Source organism: Protopterus annectens, chromosome 3.part0 (genome assembly GCF_019279795.1).
Source record: "Protopterus annectens isolate FY-2018-M chromosome 3.part0, PAN1.0, whole genome shotgun sequence".
NCBI classification, from domain to species: domain Eukaryota; kingdom Metazoa; phylum Chordata; order Ceratodontiformes; family Protopteridae; genus Protopterus; species Protopterus annectens.
Genome location: NC_056731.1, coordinates 1,024,398,740 through 1,024,414,320, shown reverse-complemented (window position 1 = coordinate 1,024,414,320; position 15,581 = coordinate 1,024,398,740). Strand labels below are relative to the sequence as shown.

At 39.6% G+C, this 15,581-nt stretch overlaps 1 protein-coding gene across 2 annotated transcripts in view; it reads left to right on the top strand.

The window, feature by feature from the left end:
• Nucleotides 1–15,581, top strand: part of ST6GALNAC6 (ST6 N-acetylgalactosaminide alpha-2,6-sialyltransferase 6) — a 574,938-nt gene that overhangs the window by 530,180 nt on the left and 29,177 nt on the right. For both annotated transcript variants that reach the window (XM_044065315.1, XM_044065314.1), the window contains 2 exons: nucleotides 2,162–2,571; nucleotides 6,896–7,003. In XM_044065315.1, the coding sequence (XP_043921250.1) occupies nucleotides 2,162–2,571; nucleotides 6,896–7,003 (518 nt within the window). The remainder of the gene's footprint in view (nucleotides 1–2,161; nucleotides 2,572–6,895; nucleotides 7,004–15,581) is intronic.

Genomic DNA, 15,581 nt, shown 5'->3' with positions numbered 1-15,581 from the left:
TGATTCAGTTTTAGTCAAAAGCAATTAGACTGGAGGAGTGCTTTCATGAACAGCGTATTTCATAGCTTCATAGATTAGTACTAGATTAACTGCTCTTGTGGGCCATTTTAAGTCTAGCTAATTACTCCATGGGAGAATCAAACCCTGTACCTTCTGTCTATAATGTAAGCACCTTAACCTTTATGCCAATCTCCCACCTTTCTAATGTGATTTGTGTAGTTGTCATTTGGTCTAATGGAATGATGACAATTAATGTTGTACAATTGTCATTTGGTGTAATAGAGTGAGGACAATTAATGGTGTGCAATTGTTATTTGGTAAAAAACAACAAAAATGCAAGTTAGCTGCTTTAAACTTCACAAAGACCAATTTATTGTAAGCACTTTCGTCGAGGCAAATGCCCCAACTTCATCAGACAACTCAACAGCCATAAAAACCTCCATTTTATACTCACATTCAACAGAATTAAACAATTAAACAGTTAAATCCTTGATTGAACCATTAGTTAAAACTACTTCATATTTAAAGAGCCCTTGCTTCCTGACTTACAGTTTATTGCAATGCGTTAGAAGCTATGGCAAAAGTATAAAAAACTTGTTTTTACATGTCATTTGGTGTAATAGAGTGATGACAATTAATGTTGTGTAATTGTCATTTGGTGTAATAGAGTGATGACAATTAATGTTGTGTAATTGTCATTTGGTGTAATGGAATGATTACAATTAATTTTGCAATGTGTGTTGCTATGCTGTGCCACTGCAGGCCTTGCAATTTCCATGTACATTTGCACTGTGTGAGCACCGGTACAGGATGGGTGTTCCCTGCAGGTGTGTTCGTACTTTACTCCACTGTTGTACAGTCATGAACTGTTTTTTTTTTTGTTGTTTTTGTAAAACTGTATTCTTTTACTACTCCCATCCTCCTAATCCCTTGAAGCTTCAAAGCTTCCCCACAGCTGTCCCTTTCACTCATCCCCAAATTCTCCAGTTGCTCTGTTCAAAGGACCCCAGATTTAGCCAGTCAACAAATGGGCCCCCAACCTCTCAGATGGTCAACTTCAGTAGTAACTCACTTCTAGGTGTAGGGAGTGAGCACCAGTGTGGAGGAGTAAGCATGAAGCTTGAGAGTGGTCTCACTTTTGGTGTTCAGTCATTAATGTTGTGGGAGTGATTAGTACAAAGATATCCGATTATATAACGGTCACCCCCTGCATTAGCCTGACATAGCTTGTGAGACTCCTGATCATGACCATTAGTCCCGAAGGCATCAGGTTTCCCTATTCCATCCCCCTGGACAGGAGAGGCTACCTGTCAGCCATGTCATCTTATCTGTTATGGCCAGCCCTATTAGCAGCCCCCGTCCATTTCCCAGCTTATGTCACCAGTGGTGCAAATTGACCTCCTGCCTCTGTGCTACAAGGCTGATTCTTTCTATGAGACTGTTTTTACATCTAAGACCATATAGTTTCTGTAGACTGACAGACAGTGTAAGTGACGTTGATATAGTAGGATTCCTGTATATTAGAAGGATGCCATTAAAGAGTGCTTAACTTGTCAACAAATAAATTAAATCATATAAAATAATAAATTAAATAATATAAAATTCATGTATTTGCTAATGTATTTATTAAAGCAACTGATTGCAAATAATCACCAGTGCCCTTTTTCAGCCATGAGCAAGTTAAGCTAAACATGAGGAAGAAGCAGCACGCAGTTTATTTACAGTCCATTCAAAAAGAATTTGAAAGAGTTAAACCCAAACACCACAACAAGGGCAGTGGAATACCTACTGGTGTACTGTGCTGTCAGAGAGAGAGAGAAAAAACACAAATGAGGGGCTTAACTTCATTAGGCGTATACAGCAAGTAGGGTTAGACATCCGATACCCCCAGCATACTTCTGTTGAGCCCTTCCGTTTGTATGTGAGAAAGTTTACATTTACTTGGAGGGTGAAAATTGAGCAAAGATGTGTAGTATGAATGGTGCGCATTTTTAAACTTATGTATATAATATCTACTTCTGAAAACTGACTGTACTGATGAGACTTGCTTTTTCTGTTAACACTGGAAAAGAACAACACCTTGATCTGCTTTCAGTGCTTGCTAAATACAGGTGCTTCATCATTGCTTGCACTCACTTTTTGATAATTTAATTTCTTTTAGTCTCTGAACCTCCACTGCCAAACCTGTGCCCTTGTGAGCAGTTCCAGCCACCTTTTAAACAGCAGCCTTGGACCAGAGATTGATGGGTCAGAGTGCATCATACGGATGAATGATGCCCCAACTACAGGATTTCAGAAGGATGTAGGAAACAGGACAACTGTCCGTGTTGTTGCCCATTCCAGCATCTATAGGGTACTAAATAGGCCCCAGGAATTTCTCAATAAATCTCCAGATGCCACACTTATCTTCTGGGGTCCCCCCAACAAGATGATGAAAGAAAAGAAAGGGACAATTTACCGGATAATCCAGAGAGTAAGCCAGGCTTTCCCCAACCTGACTGCTCTTATTGTATCTCCAGCAAAAATGCATCATTTTGATGAACTGTTCCACCGGGAAACTGGGAGAGACAGGTAAAAATCACAATAATGTGTTTTCTATTTTATTAATGGACTGTTTTTTGTTTCTACTTTCCTGTGATTTCTCTCCTCACTCAGAATCCATTTTACTTTATGAATAATATAATGACATGCTCAGAGTCTGTCCTACAACTAGCATACACATGGTATTTCATTAACACAGTAAGGACAATTTATTTGTGAGTAGACTGTACTAGAAAGAGGTAATCATCCAATTGCCAATGACCAACAATGCCTGTTTGTGACTACATAATGAAGGAAGCAGTGTCTAAAATCAGTTTAGCATGCATCCGTATAGTGTTATTTTTCAAGTATGGCCTTTCTGCACAGAAGAATTAACGTGGATCATCATGTTTTTGTATCACTTTTATAAGTAAGCCTTTAGGAAATTAAAGAGTTACCTTCTCCAGTTTAAAATCCTGAGGTGTTGACAGTAGTCAATACATGTTTGAGCTTTTTCAGCTAGCCTAATTAAGGCCTTTGGTGATTATTTTAGAAATATAATCCCATAAACGAATAACTGGTTCAACATTTTATCACAGATAAAAATGGGGAAATGTACCATTTGTGCACAGTGTAATAAAGCATGTCTGAATGTTGGCTAGTTAACTGTTCTTTCTGCTGAACATTATAGATTCAAATGTCCTTTACTGCAAAAGGCAAAAAACAAACTAGGAATTAGTTAATCTGGCTACAAGCTTGTTAATCTTGGGAAGTATCTAGAACTGTGGTACTATCTACTTGGGACAGGAGAAAATAGATGACAAGCAAGGGAATAAATGTTATTTTTGGAAGGAGTGCTCATCAGCCACTGCAGACTAAAGCAATGGTAATGCAGTACTACGTTGTTAATTAACAGTGAACTTCATTCTACAGACCAGAGTTTGATTCCTTACTTTCCATCTGCATAATGTGCAACTGTAAGGACAGAACTAGAATCTCCGCTGCAATAACAATGTGTACTAAGTGGGCTAACCTAGTTAAATCAGCAGAATTAAAATTACAATAAACATAGCAACACTATCAAAAAACAATGATAAAGCATCCTGCAGACCAGGTCTTGTACAGCAAACTGCTCAAGAGGGTATACTGCTAGTATTTCAGTAGAATTAATAATTTTAGCATTATTAAGTTGGTAAGACCCTATGTGTCAAGTTGATTTCTAAATGTCCTATTCAGACATAAAATGATATTCAGCTAGTTGAAGATGCATAATCTAATAATTAGGTATTCATTTACCCAACACCTGCCCAATAGTATTTTGTGAAGGATAAAAATTATATTAGAGCAATTATATCAAAAAAATTGCCATCTTGCTTATATCAATAATATCTCACTGCCTTCCTTATGTTATCAGTGGAAATGTTTCTATACATGATTAAAATGTGGTCATTTACATGAGGATTTACCATATTTAAATTAAATAACTAAAGTACTAAAACAGCTACTGCTTCTAGTAAACATGCTATTTTGGCAACATTTACTCACTGACTGCTTCTCATGAGAAGGTAATATTAGGGATCTAGGATGCTATTGTTGAATTTGGTAGAGGTGAACCTAGACTTCTCCATTCCCCATATCCCAAGTATCTTAACATTGTGATGAATGTCTGGCAGGATATCCCTATCCCAACCCATCAGGAAGCAGCTACAGGACTCTATCTTAGCACACAGCAATACTAATGCTTCATTTGATGCAGCAATACTAATGCTTCATTTGATGCAGCAAACAAAGGGACAGAGTTCTTTACTTCTGCATGTCTGGACTCAGAGAATTTGTGTGCATTAAACATGTAGGTATAAATAATGCTCTGCACAATCTTCTGTCTTATTTACCTAGGAATTTAAACATTTGTGCGTTAAAGTTACTTCTGTGTATTCTGTTTTAATTGCATATGTACTGCAGCCAATGTGCATTTGCACAACTGCTGTACAAAAATGATTTCTTTATTATATATGTGTATGTATTGTACACATTCGCTCTAAATTTCTGTCGTGTGCACAGATCATGCTGGAAAGTTCCTTCAAGTCAAGTGATCCTCTCTCCCTGATTAACAAATAAATGAATTAACATGAATGCTTATATATATATATATATATTAATGAGCTTATAAATTGTAACAGAACAGAGGGGACCTGTTTCGCCTGTCTCCCATGTGGGCAGTATTGCCCTTTACACTCTTATTACTCTGTGGTCATACCACTTCTGGGAAGGGAAGCAAACCCAACAAAACAGTCTTTGGATTAGTCGATTCCCAGTTAGATGGGCTGCTTCCATGAAGTCCTTTTTATTCTCTTATATATAAAATACTTTAAAGCACAATAAGACACTGGAACAGCTGACTACAAAGTTTAGTCAATATGCAATATTTTTAAATAAAGTAGTGCTTTTTGTTTGCATACATGGATTATTGACACTTGCACACACACATTTATAGTAACATTGTTGTCAATGATCTGAGTAGAAAGGTGTTAGAAGTATTTTAGTGAGTTTGTTGGACAAAGCATGCATCGTTGAGCATGACTGAGTAAAAACATATGGGGAACCTGTCAGAACACTGAAGGCAGTTTCAGCGAAAATGTTTCAATGAAATCACTCACTTACAGTGGGGAATTGCCTTTTCTCCACTGTTGTGTGATGACCTCAGAGTAGGTATATTTAAGATCAAGGATGTGTCAGAGGTACTGCGGCAGAAGTGATGCTGTGGAAAGATTAACTTCTAGGAAGTCATGAGAGAAATTAATGTTTTTATCTCATGTGTATGGAGTTCCTCAACACAGATCAAGTGACCTGATTTCCTAAAGTGTAGACCCCTTCAAGCATTTTTCTTCTATGCTGCATGCCCCGATGATTGCTACAGCTTGTCCACTGCTTTGTGAGGGTGATTACTCCCAGCCTATATTGGTCACTAAGTTCCTCCCAAGATTGGCTTCTCCAGTGTCAATAACTGAACTTCTCTCATATAGATCAGACTCAGGGTTTTACGCATCTCTGTCACAGAGCTGACATGAAGATTGCTATTTTGAAAGCCATGTTGTTTAAAAAGTAGCACTTGACTGCCCTGCAACTGGTCTTTTGATTGTAAAACCAGCGATGTTGTTCAACAAACTTATCTAAAAATGAGAGATACCTTTCTGTGGCCATCTCCCGTAGCCTTTATACATATATTATTTCAGCATTTGAAATGTATTTTAACTTTAGAATATCAATTAGCAGAACTGTATAACTTTGAAAGTTGTTATATCACCCCATGTAAAGCTTAAAAAAGTGGGGTGCTTTATTTCAGCTGATCTTTTGATTTATTTTTAAACAAAACTAAATATAAAATAAAAACTCTCATACTTGGACCTTTTCAGCAAATGCAATAAGTTTTACAACTCTGAGCATTTATCATGTATCATAATAAAGATAAAAATATGGGTAGAAACATTCAGAATTTGTATGGCAATTCCTAGTGACTCTCAAGGTCTCTGCCATAAAGGGAACGTGTTAATGAAATAGCAGCCTTTTTTTATCCATTGGACCAATGTAAAATTCTACACAAATGTTGACAGCCTCAGTTCTGGGATCAGCTACTTTTTCCTGCTTCAACTCTCTCTCTGTTTATCTGTACTGGTTTCAAATAGCAATTTCAACCAGAAGCACTAATATCAGTCAGGTCTGCGGCCCACTGTAGGAGCCAACATACAAGTACCAAATATTTTGTAGATAAGTGTACATTGAAGAATGTTGTGCTTGTTATACCCAGCTACTGTTACTTTTGTTAAAAGAGGAGTAGATACAATACAGATATATCCCTCGTACTTCACAGAAAATACATTTTACATTTTGGACAATCTTTCCAGCTATATGCATACACTTATCAGTATGTGAAGGATGTAGGAACTTTTAAGTAAACTGCATAGTGAATTACTTTCAATTTGCTTGTGGCTATGTACCTGTACTTTGTTCTATTTAGGATAAAAAGCAATACAATTACTCGCTATGAATTTAGTACTTTTCTTCAATATCATAACATGAAATTGTATGTTGTTAACTGGTATCATATACTTCACTGGAAGCATTGTAATTCAGGCTTCTCTAAATAACATCTCAGAAGAGTAGTTTCCTAGAAGCTATTGTTAAATTTTCTTGATTTGTCACCCAACATATTTATTAAAATCTGTAGTTTTTGTTATTCTGCAGAAGTCTAATTCAGCCGATTACTACATGCCATCATTTGGGTGCTGAAAGATAAAATTGAGGAACTTGTGCCACTACAATCAAAAAGATTTCACAACAACTCAGTTTATGTCACTTCTGTATTTTGTTTCTGCAGACAGAAGTCCCATTCTTGGCTTAGTACTGGCTGGTTTACCATGGTGATTGCTGTGGAGATATGTGACAAGATAATGGTTTACGGTATGGTCCCACCTTCGTATTGCAGGTACGCAAGTTTAGAAGTATTCTTTTTTCATCTGTTGTCTGCATTTTGTTAAAAATACTGCGACATTCAGACTGCCCTGTCAGTGGAGCAGATCTCTTATTTTTTTCCCCTAAAAGACTCCATAATCACATCTTCAATACTATCCTCCATAAGAAATGTTTCATATCCAGGACAGTCCTTATTAAAACAAAAAAAGAGAATAGTTAAGAGTAAAGAAATATACTTGCTAAAATGCTTTATTGTGTATGCCTGTTTAACTAGAGAAAGTGAGATTTAAGTCTAGGATTCCTAGATTATGTCCGCACTGTCAGTAACATTTTTGGATTACTGCACTAGCTAAAATAAAGATTACTTCTGAAACAAAAATTGTTTGGAGCCCCTTTAAATGTCACTTTCTACGCTTGGGTCTATGACAGTTTGTAATTTCTCATAACAGCTTCCTAATAACTTACCAAATGTGAACTCATCACACCTGACATTTATCTACAAAACTAAGAAATTTGGCAGTCCATCCCCCCACCCCCACACACAAAGCCCCCTAAGTCACAAATTCTAAGGGAAAGAGCAAACCACCACTGACTGTGAAATGTTTTGATGTTTCAGTCATGGTATATTTGCCCCAGTAAGTTATTAGGCTTCCTAGCCGCAGTGGTGCAGCGGTAGTGCTGTTGCCTTAGCAAGAGGTTCTCCCGTTTGACTCTCAGCTGGAGCGCCTTCTGTGTGGAGTCTGCATGTCCTCACCACGGTCGAGTGGCATTCGAAAGACATGTGTGAATGGGTGTGCCTTTGTTCAAGGTTGGGTGTTGGGCTGGCACTGTAAAAATCTACTGCCAATCATTAGCGGACCGGAGGCCCACTGTGACGACCCCTAACCGGGTCAAGCCAAAAGAAGAACAGAAGAAGTCATTAGGCTTCCTCTCGTAATACAACCAAGGGTTGCGTCAGTGATAAAATTTAACATGGAATTAAATGTTATAACATATTAGAATTTTTTTTACTGGAAAAGAAACATATTTGTGTGAATGCATTAGACACTACTATTAGTGCTAAATTTGGTACCCCTCTGTCAATAATTTAAAGTCAGTTTTTGCAAAAGATATACCTGTGTAACTTTAGTCTCCTAAACCGAGAATACAACAGTTGACCATTAATCAAAATCTATGAATATTTGAGCAGCAGGTTATTTTCATATAATTGCTACTGACTCCATCATTGCATTTAACAATACATGTGGCATTTTTTGGTACTTGCGTATTATCGCAACCACATTCCAAACAATGTGATAATATGTAAGCAGTGATAGCCATAGCTGTCAACCTTTCCTTTCTAAAACAAGGATTGCCACCTCGTGTAAAGTCATACCTCTCAACCTTTTAGCTCAAGGAATCTGGACAAAACCATACATAATTGTGGGACGAAGGGCCAAAATAGGGATAGACTTTAAACAGTGTCTTACAAACTTTGAAAGTAGCTAGAATAACTTACCTTCTGCTGCAATGTATTTTCTAAATGGTATGAAGTCAGAAAATCAAGTGTGTGTTATTATGTAGTAATTTTATTCCTTAGATTATCCAAGCAATTAGTCAGAAAAAGTAATTTTTTTATGAGGAACAGACTGAATTTTTGAAGCGAAAATCTGGACATCCTGCGGAAGTCTGTACAGTTAATGTGTTATAGGTAGTGACAGAGCATCTTCTACTGGCCCCATTACTCCAACTCACACTTCCACTACCAAAACACCACCATGACCATTATGCAAACATTTGCGGCCGAATCTCCCCAGTACCTGTCTCACTGTTCCCATTACATCCACTCATTTCCTTTCCACTGTCAGTGCACTCCATGCTACACGCCTACACTGTTACCTGTTGAATGTATCATTATAACTAACTCAAAACTAAAAAATGAATAAAATAACAGAGGATGCAGGAATAATGGAACCTCCGTTTAATGTTCAAACTGAGTGCTTTTGTCCACAGTACAAGGACTTTATCACTTGTACTGCAAACAGCAGAATGGCAAAAAAGAAGCGGTAAGAATGTGGCTGTGATAATACGCAAGTACCCATTTTTTTTAAATCACAAGCCAGTTTATTGTAGAATAGTCACAGTTAAAATTGTAAATTGAACCTCATTGTCTGTATTTTATCAAGCTATTTCAAGATGCTTTTCTCTACAGCATTTGTATTCAGTAGGGGACAACAGAATCTATGCATCCATTTTTTTTCTCTGAATGAATTGTCTTCCCTGGTTGTTCTGCACAGCAAAAAGTGATGCAATTTACAATTCTGCTAAAACAAGCAAGAACAAAAGGTACAAGGACAAAGTACTGCACTAGATACATGTATAGCTAATAAGCACAGCATGTATAACGTGCCTAATAAATTATTTACAATGAGTGTAATTATTCTGAACTCACCAGGATAACTGCTGTCCTTACTATTCATACATTATACAATTTTTTCCAGTTTGTTTGCATTTAAGTTGCCTAGCTATTCTAGCCCTTATTGCATTACCCGTTACTGTTTTAGGCATTTAGAACTGTTTTCACGTTGCCTATACTATTTTTATACCATCAAAGTCATTTTCATCTAATTCTACCTTGCCTGATACTGCTGTTTGCACTTTAACCATTTTGAGCCATTCTGTTTTAATACGGTTGTTCTTCATGTTTAAGAGTACTGCCTTGAGCGAATCTGCTTAGCTGAGGGTGATGGACTAACTTAAACATTCCAGTGGTCTACAGCTCTTGGGCTCCAGATTACACCTGGTTTTCATTTTTCTCTTCTATTGGATTTTCTGGGGTGCTGCATTAAGTGCAGTGGCATATTAGTAGTATTTCTATACGGTAGTACGTGAAAGCAGAATTCTCTTTCTGCTACACTAAAGGTACCTTCTTTAGAACAGTGGTGAATTACTCATCCATTTCCACTTTGTCTAAACTGCTTGCACTGAGTTGCACGAACATCCTCTTAGCTGCACCTACCTGGACAGTCTGTGTACTAGTTGCACTGATTAGCATGGGCTTACACTGAATATATAACCAGTCTATTAAAACTTCCTCACCCTCTTTAGATCCTCACTTACTTTAAATCTAGCAGCACTGGTTATTAATGGAGAGTCAACACACACACCCCTCCTTTTTCGTCAGCCTTAAAGCACTTTGAATCCTCAGCAGTGCATGAACTGCCTCTTGCTTATGGATAACTATCTACTACATTCAAAGGAGTCTATCTGCAAGAGATACAAGTACTTAATTGAAGGCATCCCTCTTAGCCAGCTATATGCAGTGGACTCAGTGTCTTACAACACCTGCACCTATTCAACATCAATAGACTACAAATTCTAAGCACTCTTATGTTCATGCAATTCAAAAAATCTTTACCTAAGCTGTCTCTAATGCCGAAGAATAAGCATTAGCTTGAACCCCCAAATTTACCTCCTACATGCATTCCAGCATCAAGATTTTGCATTGAATATACACCTTTCGCCGACACCATAGAAAATATAGACACTAACAAAAGTCAAATACCAAGCACTCAGAAGCCCTTAAGGCAGAAAGGGCAAGTTAGCTTATCTGGGAGAATCCTGGTGCTAAGTGATTCCACAGTTAAACACACAGGCACTCAACTCACCAGGCTGAGCAAAGACAGGGTCATGGTTAGCCGAATCTTAGGTGCCAGGATATGTAACATCACTAAAGCCCACAAATTCCCTCATCCAAAGTACATACGACATGAACATTCTGCACATGGAAGTGACTTGAGATGGCGGGCACAATTAATTTCCTTCCTTCCTTCCTTTATTAACCAGGAAGATGAATTGGCCCTAAATAATGGACCATTGTAGAGTTCTGACATAGATCATATGTAGACTGACACCATGGAGCTTCCTGAATATGCATCTGGAAAAGGAGTGAAACTAGTATTTTATTATAAAAGCAGCACTGATCAGTTCTGGAAGCCTAAACAAAATGCTGTACTCTCTAAAGGCATTTCAACCATTGAATATAATGATATATGTGTAGTTAATGAAACATGGTTTCAGAATAATGAAAGCACACCACAGTGCAGAATGTAATACCAGCCACTCCTTCAAACCCAGCAATGAATTGAATGCTGTATGTGGTGGGAGCATATCTGTGTTCACAACAAACAATTTCACTTTAAGACTCAATGCAGGACAATGATCTGGAACTACTCCACATTCTTCTTACAAATGAAGACAACCCAATACCACATAGTAGCAACTACAGTGCCCCATCTAGGACACCAGCAGACCATGAGGCACATCTTAAACTGACATCCCTCACAGTAGAACTTAACAGTATCTTCTTGGGGGACTTCAACTCTTCCTCACACCATGATGTGGGAAACCTAAACCATCACAATCAAGTATGTGCAGAGATTCCACTATTCACTAATGCCAATTCCTTGGAACAACAAGTCAAAATCCCAACAAGGGGTTCTAAAATACTGTAGCTGGTTCTCAGAAATATAGGCCCCTTATCCTCAGAGCCCACAGTTACCTATCACTGGTCAAATCTGACCATCATGCAGTAACATTTACTCTAGATGCAAAACCTAAGTTACCTGAAAAACACCAGCTTCAGGGCCTATTCTAAGGCAAATCTACTCCAGCCAGCTGATGACCTGATGAAATTTAAACATTCTTTTCACCTACAAGACCCTGATTAACATGCAATGTTCATGGAAAATTCTGCACCCACCTCCAAGCTTTTATTGGGGTCTTGGTTTCCATATGATGTAACTATTGTGCCAAATTTAAGAGCAAATCAATTTAGTGGAACCCCAGTAAAAAAAATATAAAGTAGGAGGAAGAATCTCCTAACCCATTAAAGCAAACTTAACTCACCAGCTAGTGAGAAGCTCAAAATGATCAAGTAGCTTGTGTGTCATTTTGTTTTCTGTTCTAATAAATTTGGCTTTCTAACTCATGGGTTTTCTTGACCATTTATACAAGCGGAGTTTGGATTTATATTGGTTTCTTCTGCAAAGGGGAACAGGAAGGACAGCCTTTATTGGGGTCAGCATCGAAGGAAGTATTTATTGTGACCCTAAGAAATTAATAACTAGCAATGCTCTAACACTAATACAAAACAACCAGCAATGCTCTAACACTAATGCAAAACATCACATTCTCATCTACTTCATAGGTTCATACTAGGCTATCTGCCCTAGGGCATTTATAAGCCTAGCCAGAGTGTGTGTGGCTTTCACCACCCCTTAGGATGAGAATACTATACCCATTAGTTTGCTGTGCCTCTGTCCAGCAGTGATACAGAGATGATTCCCGGGGTAAACCTACGATCTCCCATCCACTCATCAAGATTTCTCTTGAACAGAGTCAGTGAGGGGCTCTGCCTCACATGGACTGGGATTCTGTTCCATAGTGTAGGGAGTCTCTGGGTGATGAATCTGTCCCTCCAGCACGTCCTATTTATATCCGTGTTGAGGTTTAAGTCTCTTCTCTCGTGGCTCTGGTGGATTTGGATTTTTGAGGTGGAGCATGTCCATTAATTCGGGTTGGACATGGCCTTGTATGTCAGGCACAGATCACCTCTGAGCAGACGGTATGTGACTGAATAGAGCTGGAGTTTCTTCAGTCGGGCATCGTATGACATATGTTTGAGCCCCTTTATCCTTTTGGTGAGGGAACTTTTGGGGTCTTTCCAACTGCTGCAGGTGTCGGCTCAATCATTGGTTTGATAAGTGAAGAGTACAGGGGTACAATGACCTCTCCTGATCTGGATGTGAATCCCTTCATGATCAGGTGGGCAATGTAGAAGGTCTTCCTAACCACTTGAGGTTACTGTCAACTTGGGTCCCCAGGTCCCTGATAACTTCTTCCGTGTTCAATGGATTACCACCTATGTGGTAATTAGGGGTTACCTTGTTTTTCCCAAAGGGTATGACTATACATTTTTTGGCATTTAGCTTAAGGCCATGGCTCTGGCACCAGTTATCCATTTCTATGAGACCTTTCTGGAGGATGTCTGTGTCTGATGGAGTGTCAATTATGGTGCCCAGTTTGCAGTCATCTGCAAATTTTGTCAGCCACAATCCCCCTATGTTTGCCTGCACTTCAGAAAAATAAATGCCGAACAAGAGGGGCCCAGGACTGAGCTCTGTGGGACACGCTCTCGTGACGGCTTAGAGTCTGACATGGCACCAGCAACTCTAACCCTGTGTGTTCTGTCCTTGAGCCAGTTTGCAACCCATCTTGTGACATATGGGTTTACATCTAAGCTGGTGAGCTTTTCTATGATGCCCGAGTGGGGCTTTTGCTAGGTCAAGGTAGGCTGTGTGAACTGCCTTACCCTCATCAATGGCCTTAGTGACTGTTTCAAAAAAGTCGACCAAGTTCAAGAGACAGGATCTGCCCTTGACAAAGCCAAATTGGGTAGGATCCAGTGTCTGTAGGTCCCCAATGTATTTATTTATGAGTTTCATTATGATCCTCTCCATAGCTTTGCAGACAAGGCTCGTCAAGCTTATGGGGCGGTAATTTCCAGGGTCCGTAGAAGCACCGCCTTTGTGGAGTGGGACCACAGTTGCCGTACGCCATTCTTTGGGTACGTATCCTGTAGTAAGGCTAAGATTAAACAGCAGCCTTATGTGTGGGTTTAGTTCCTCACTGAGTTCATGTAGCACACAGCCAGGGACACCGTCCGGTCCCATTGATGCTGTGTTTTTTGCTTTAGAGAGAGCAGCTCTCACATGGGCATCTGAGATGTTTGGGAGACTAGACTCTGGTGGGATAGATATTTCTCCTTTTGGGGGGGAGGGAGAAATTTCACTGAACCTGTCTGCCAGTATGTTGGCAATGTCTGTGGGTTCAGTGATTTTTTTATCATTTTGGACTAATTCTGAGCATATCTGGGAGTTTCCACCCAGGTTTCTAACATAGCTAAAGAAAGCTTTATGATTGTCTTTTGTGTCATTAGCGATTTTTCTCTCAAAGTTGGCCTTGGATGATTTTATGAGTGATCGTAGTTTTTTGCTAGTATTGATCAGAGATGCTTTCCCTTTTAGGGATTTTGCTCTGTCATGTAGTAGCTTTCTCCTCTTGTTGTAGAGTTTGTTTATGGCTGGAGTCCACCAGACCAGGCGCCTGCCTTTGGTGGAAAGGGTCTTGATTTTATTAGGGATTGCTTGATCCATACATTCCTGGAGGTGCTCGTAGAAGGCATTTGTAAGGGTTTCAGCAGCGTGGGTTGTGGTTTCCACTGGCTCGGGGGCCTTGAAGGATACCACTCCAGTCTTAAGAAGTGTGAAGTTTGCTTTTGAGAAGTTCTTCACTGTGGTCTTTTTGCTGGGGTGGGGCGGGATGTGGATCTCCAGTGACATCAATTTATGGTCTCATCTGACCAATGAGGGAAATACTTCCGATGTGGAGCATTTTGTCCCCATGTTTGTGATGATCAGGTCTAGTATATTTTCTCCTCTTGTGGGAATGGTGACTAGTTGTTCCATAGCATTTGAGTTTATGAACTCAAGGAACCTTTGGGCTAGGGTGTTGGGGCTTGAGTAATGTTCCCAGTCTATGTTTGGGTAGTTGAAGTCACCCAATATGATGGTGTTTGGAGAGACATTCATACTCTCCAGTGTCTTCAGGAAGGCTGTGTGGGTTTCCTGAGTTTGAGAAGGTAGTCTGTAGCATGTTACAAACTGTAGGGAAGTTTTACCTATGGTTAATTGCACCTGGATGGTCTCCGATGCTTCGTGCGTTGCCACTAACCTGGAGGTGTGGGTATCCTTTATGAATATGGATACTCCCCCTCCTTTTGTGGTTCGGTCCGGATTTTGGGGCCGGAACGCATGATATGAGGTATAACCTGATAGTGCTGGGGTGCTCTCAGGAGCCTTGAACCAGGTTTCAGTCACAGCACAGACATCAACATTCTCCATACTGAGGAGGGCTTCGAGGGCATGCATCTTGAGGTTTAGACTTCTGGCATTGAGCAGTATTACCCTTAGTTTTTCTCCATTTTTGTTTTCTAGGGTGGTAGGTTTATCATTTGAGCCTTGCCTAAAAAAGGCACTATGGGGGTGGCAAGAGCCTTTGCCAATATCCGGAAGCCCAGGGGTGACAGGTGCAAGCCGTCCCTCATGAGCAGCGTGGCTTGTCAAGCATGTCATCCCAGGCAGACAGACATTGGATCCCCTTAGAATGACACCAGTAATTAAGCCAATTATTAAAGCTGATCATTTTGTCTCTGTATTGTGGCATCATTCTTGGTGAGGGTAGGATACTGCTCAGGGTCAGGGTCATACCGGCCTGAGCTACATAATCTGAGAGCTCCTCTATGTCTCTTTTCATGTAGTCCAGGGAGGTACTGAGAACATTGTCAGTATATTAGTAGACAAATTCAGCCTGAACTTTACCCACCAATCTCTGCCAAATTGCTAACAGTATATTTACATACCTGTTCCACCCCCTACAAATTACTCCTGAGCAAGTCCTAAACACTTTTTCCAAGGCTAGAAACACTATCAACATGGGCCCTGACAATGTGCCAGGTTGTCTTCTTGTAAGCGGCAAGCTCTGCCTGGTCG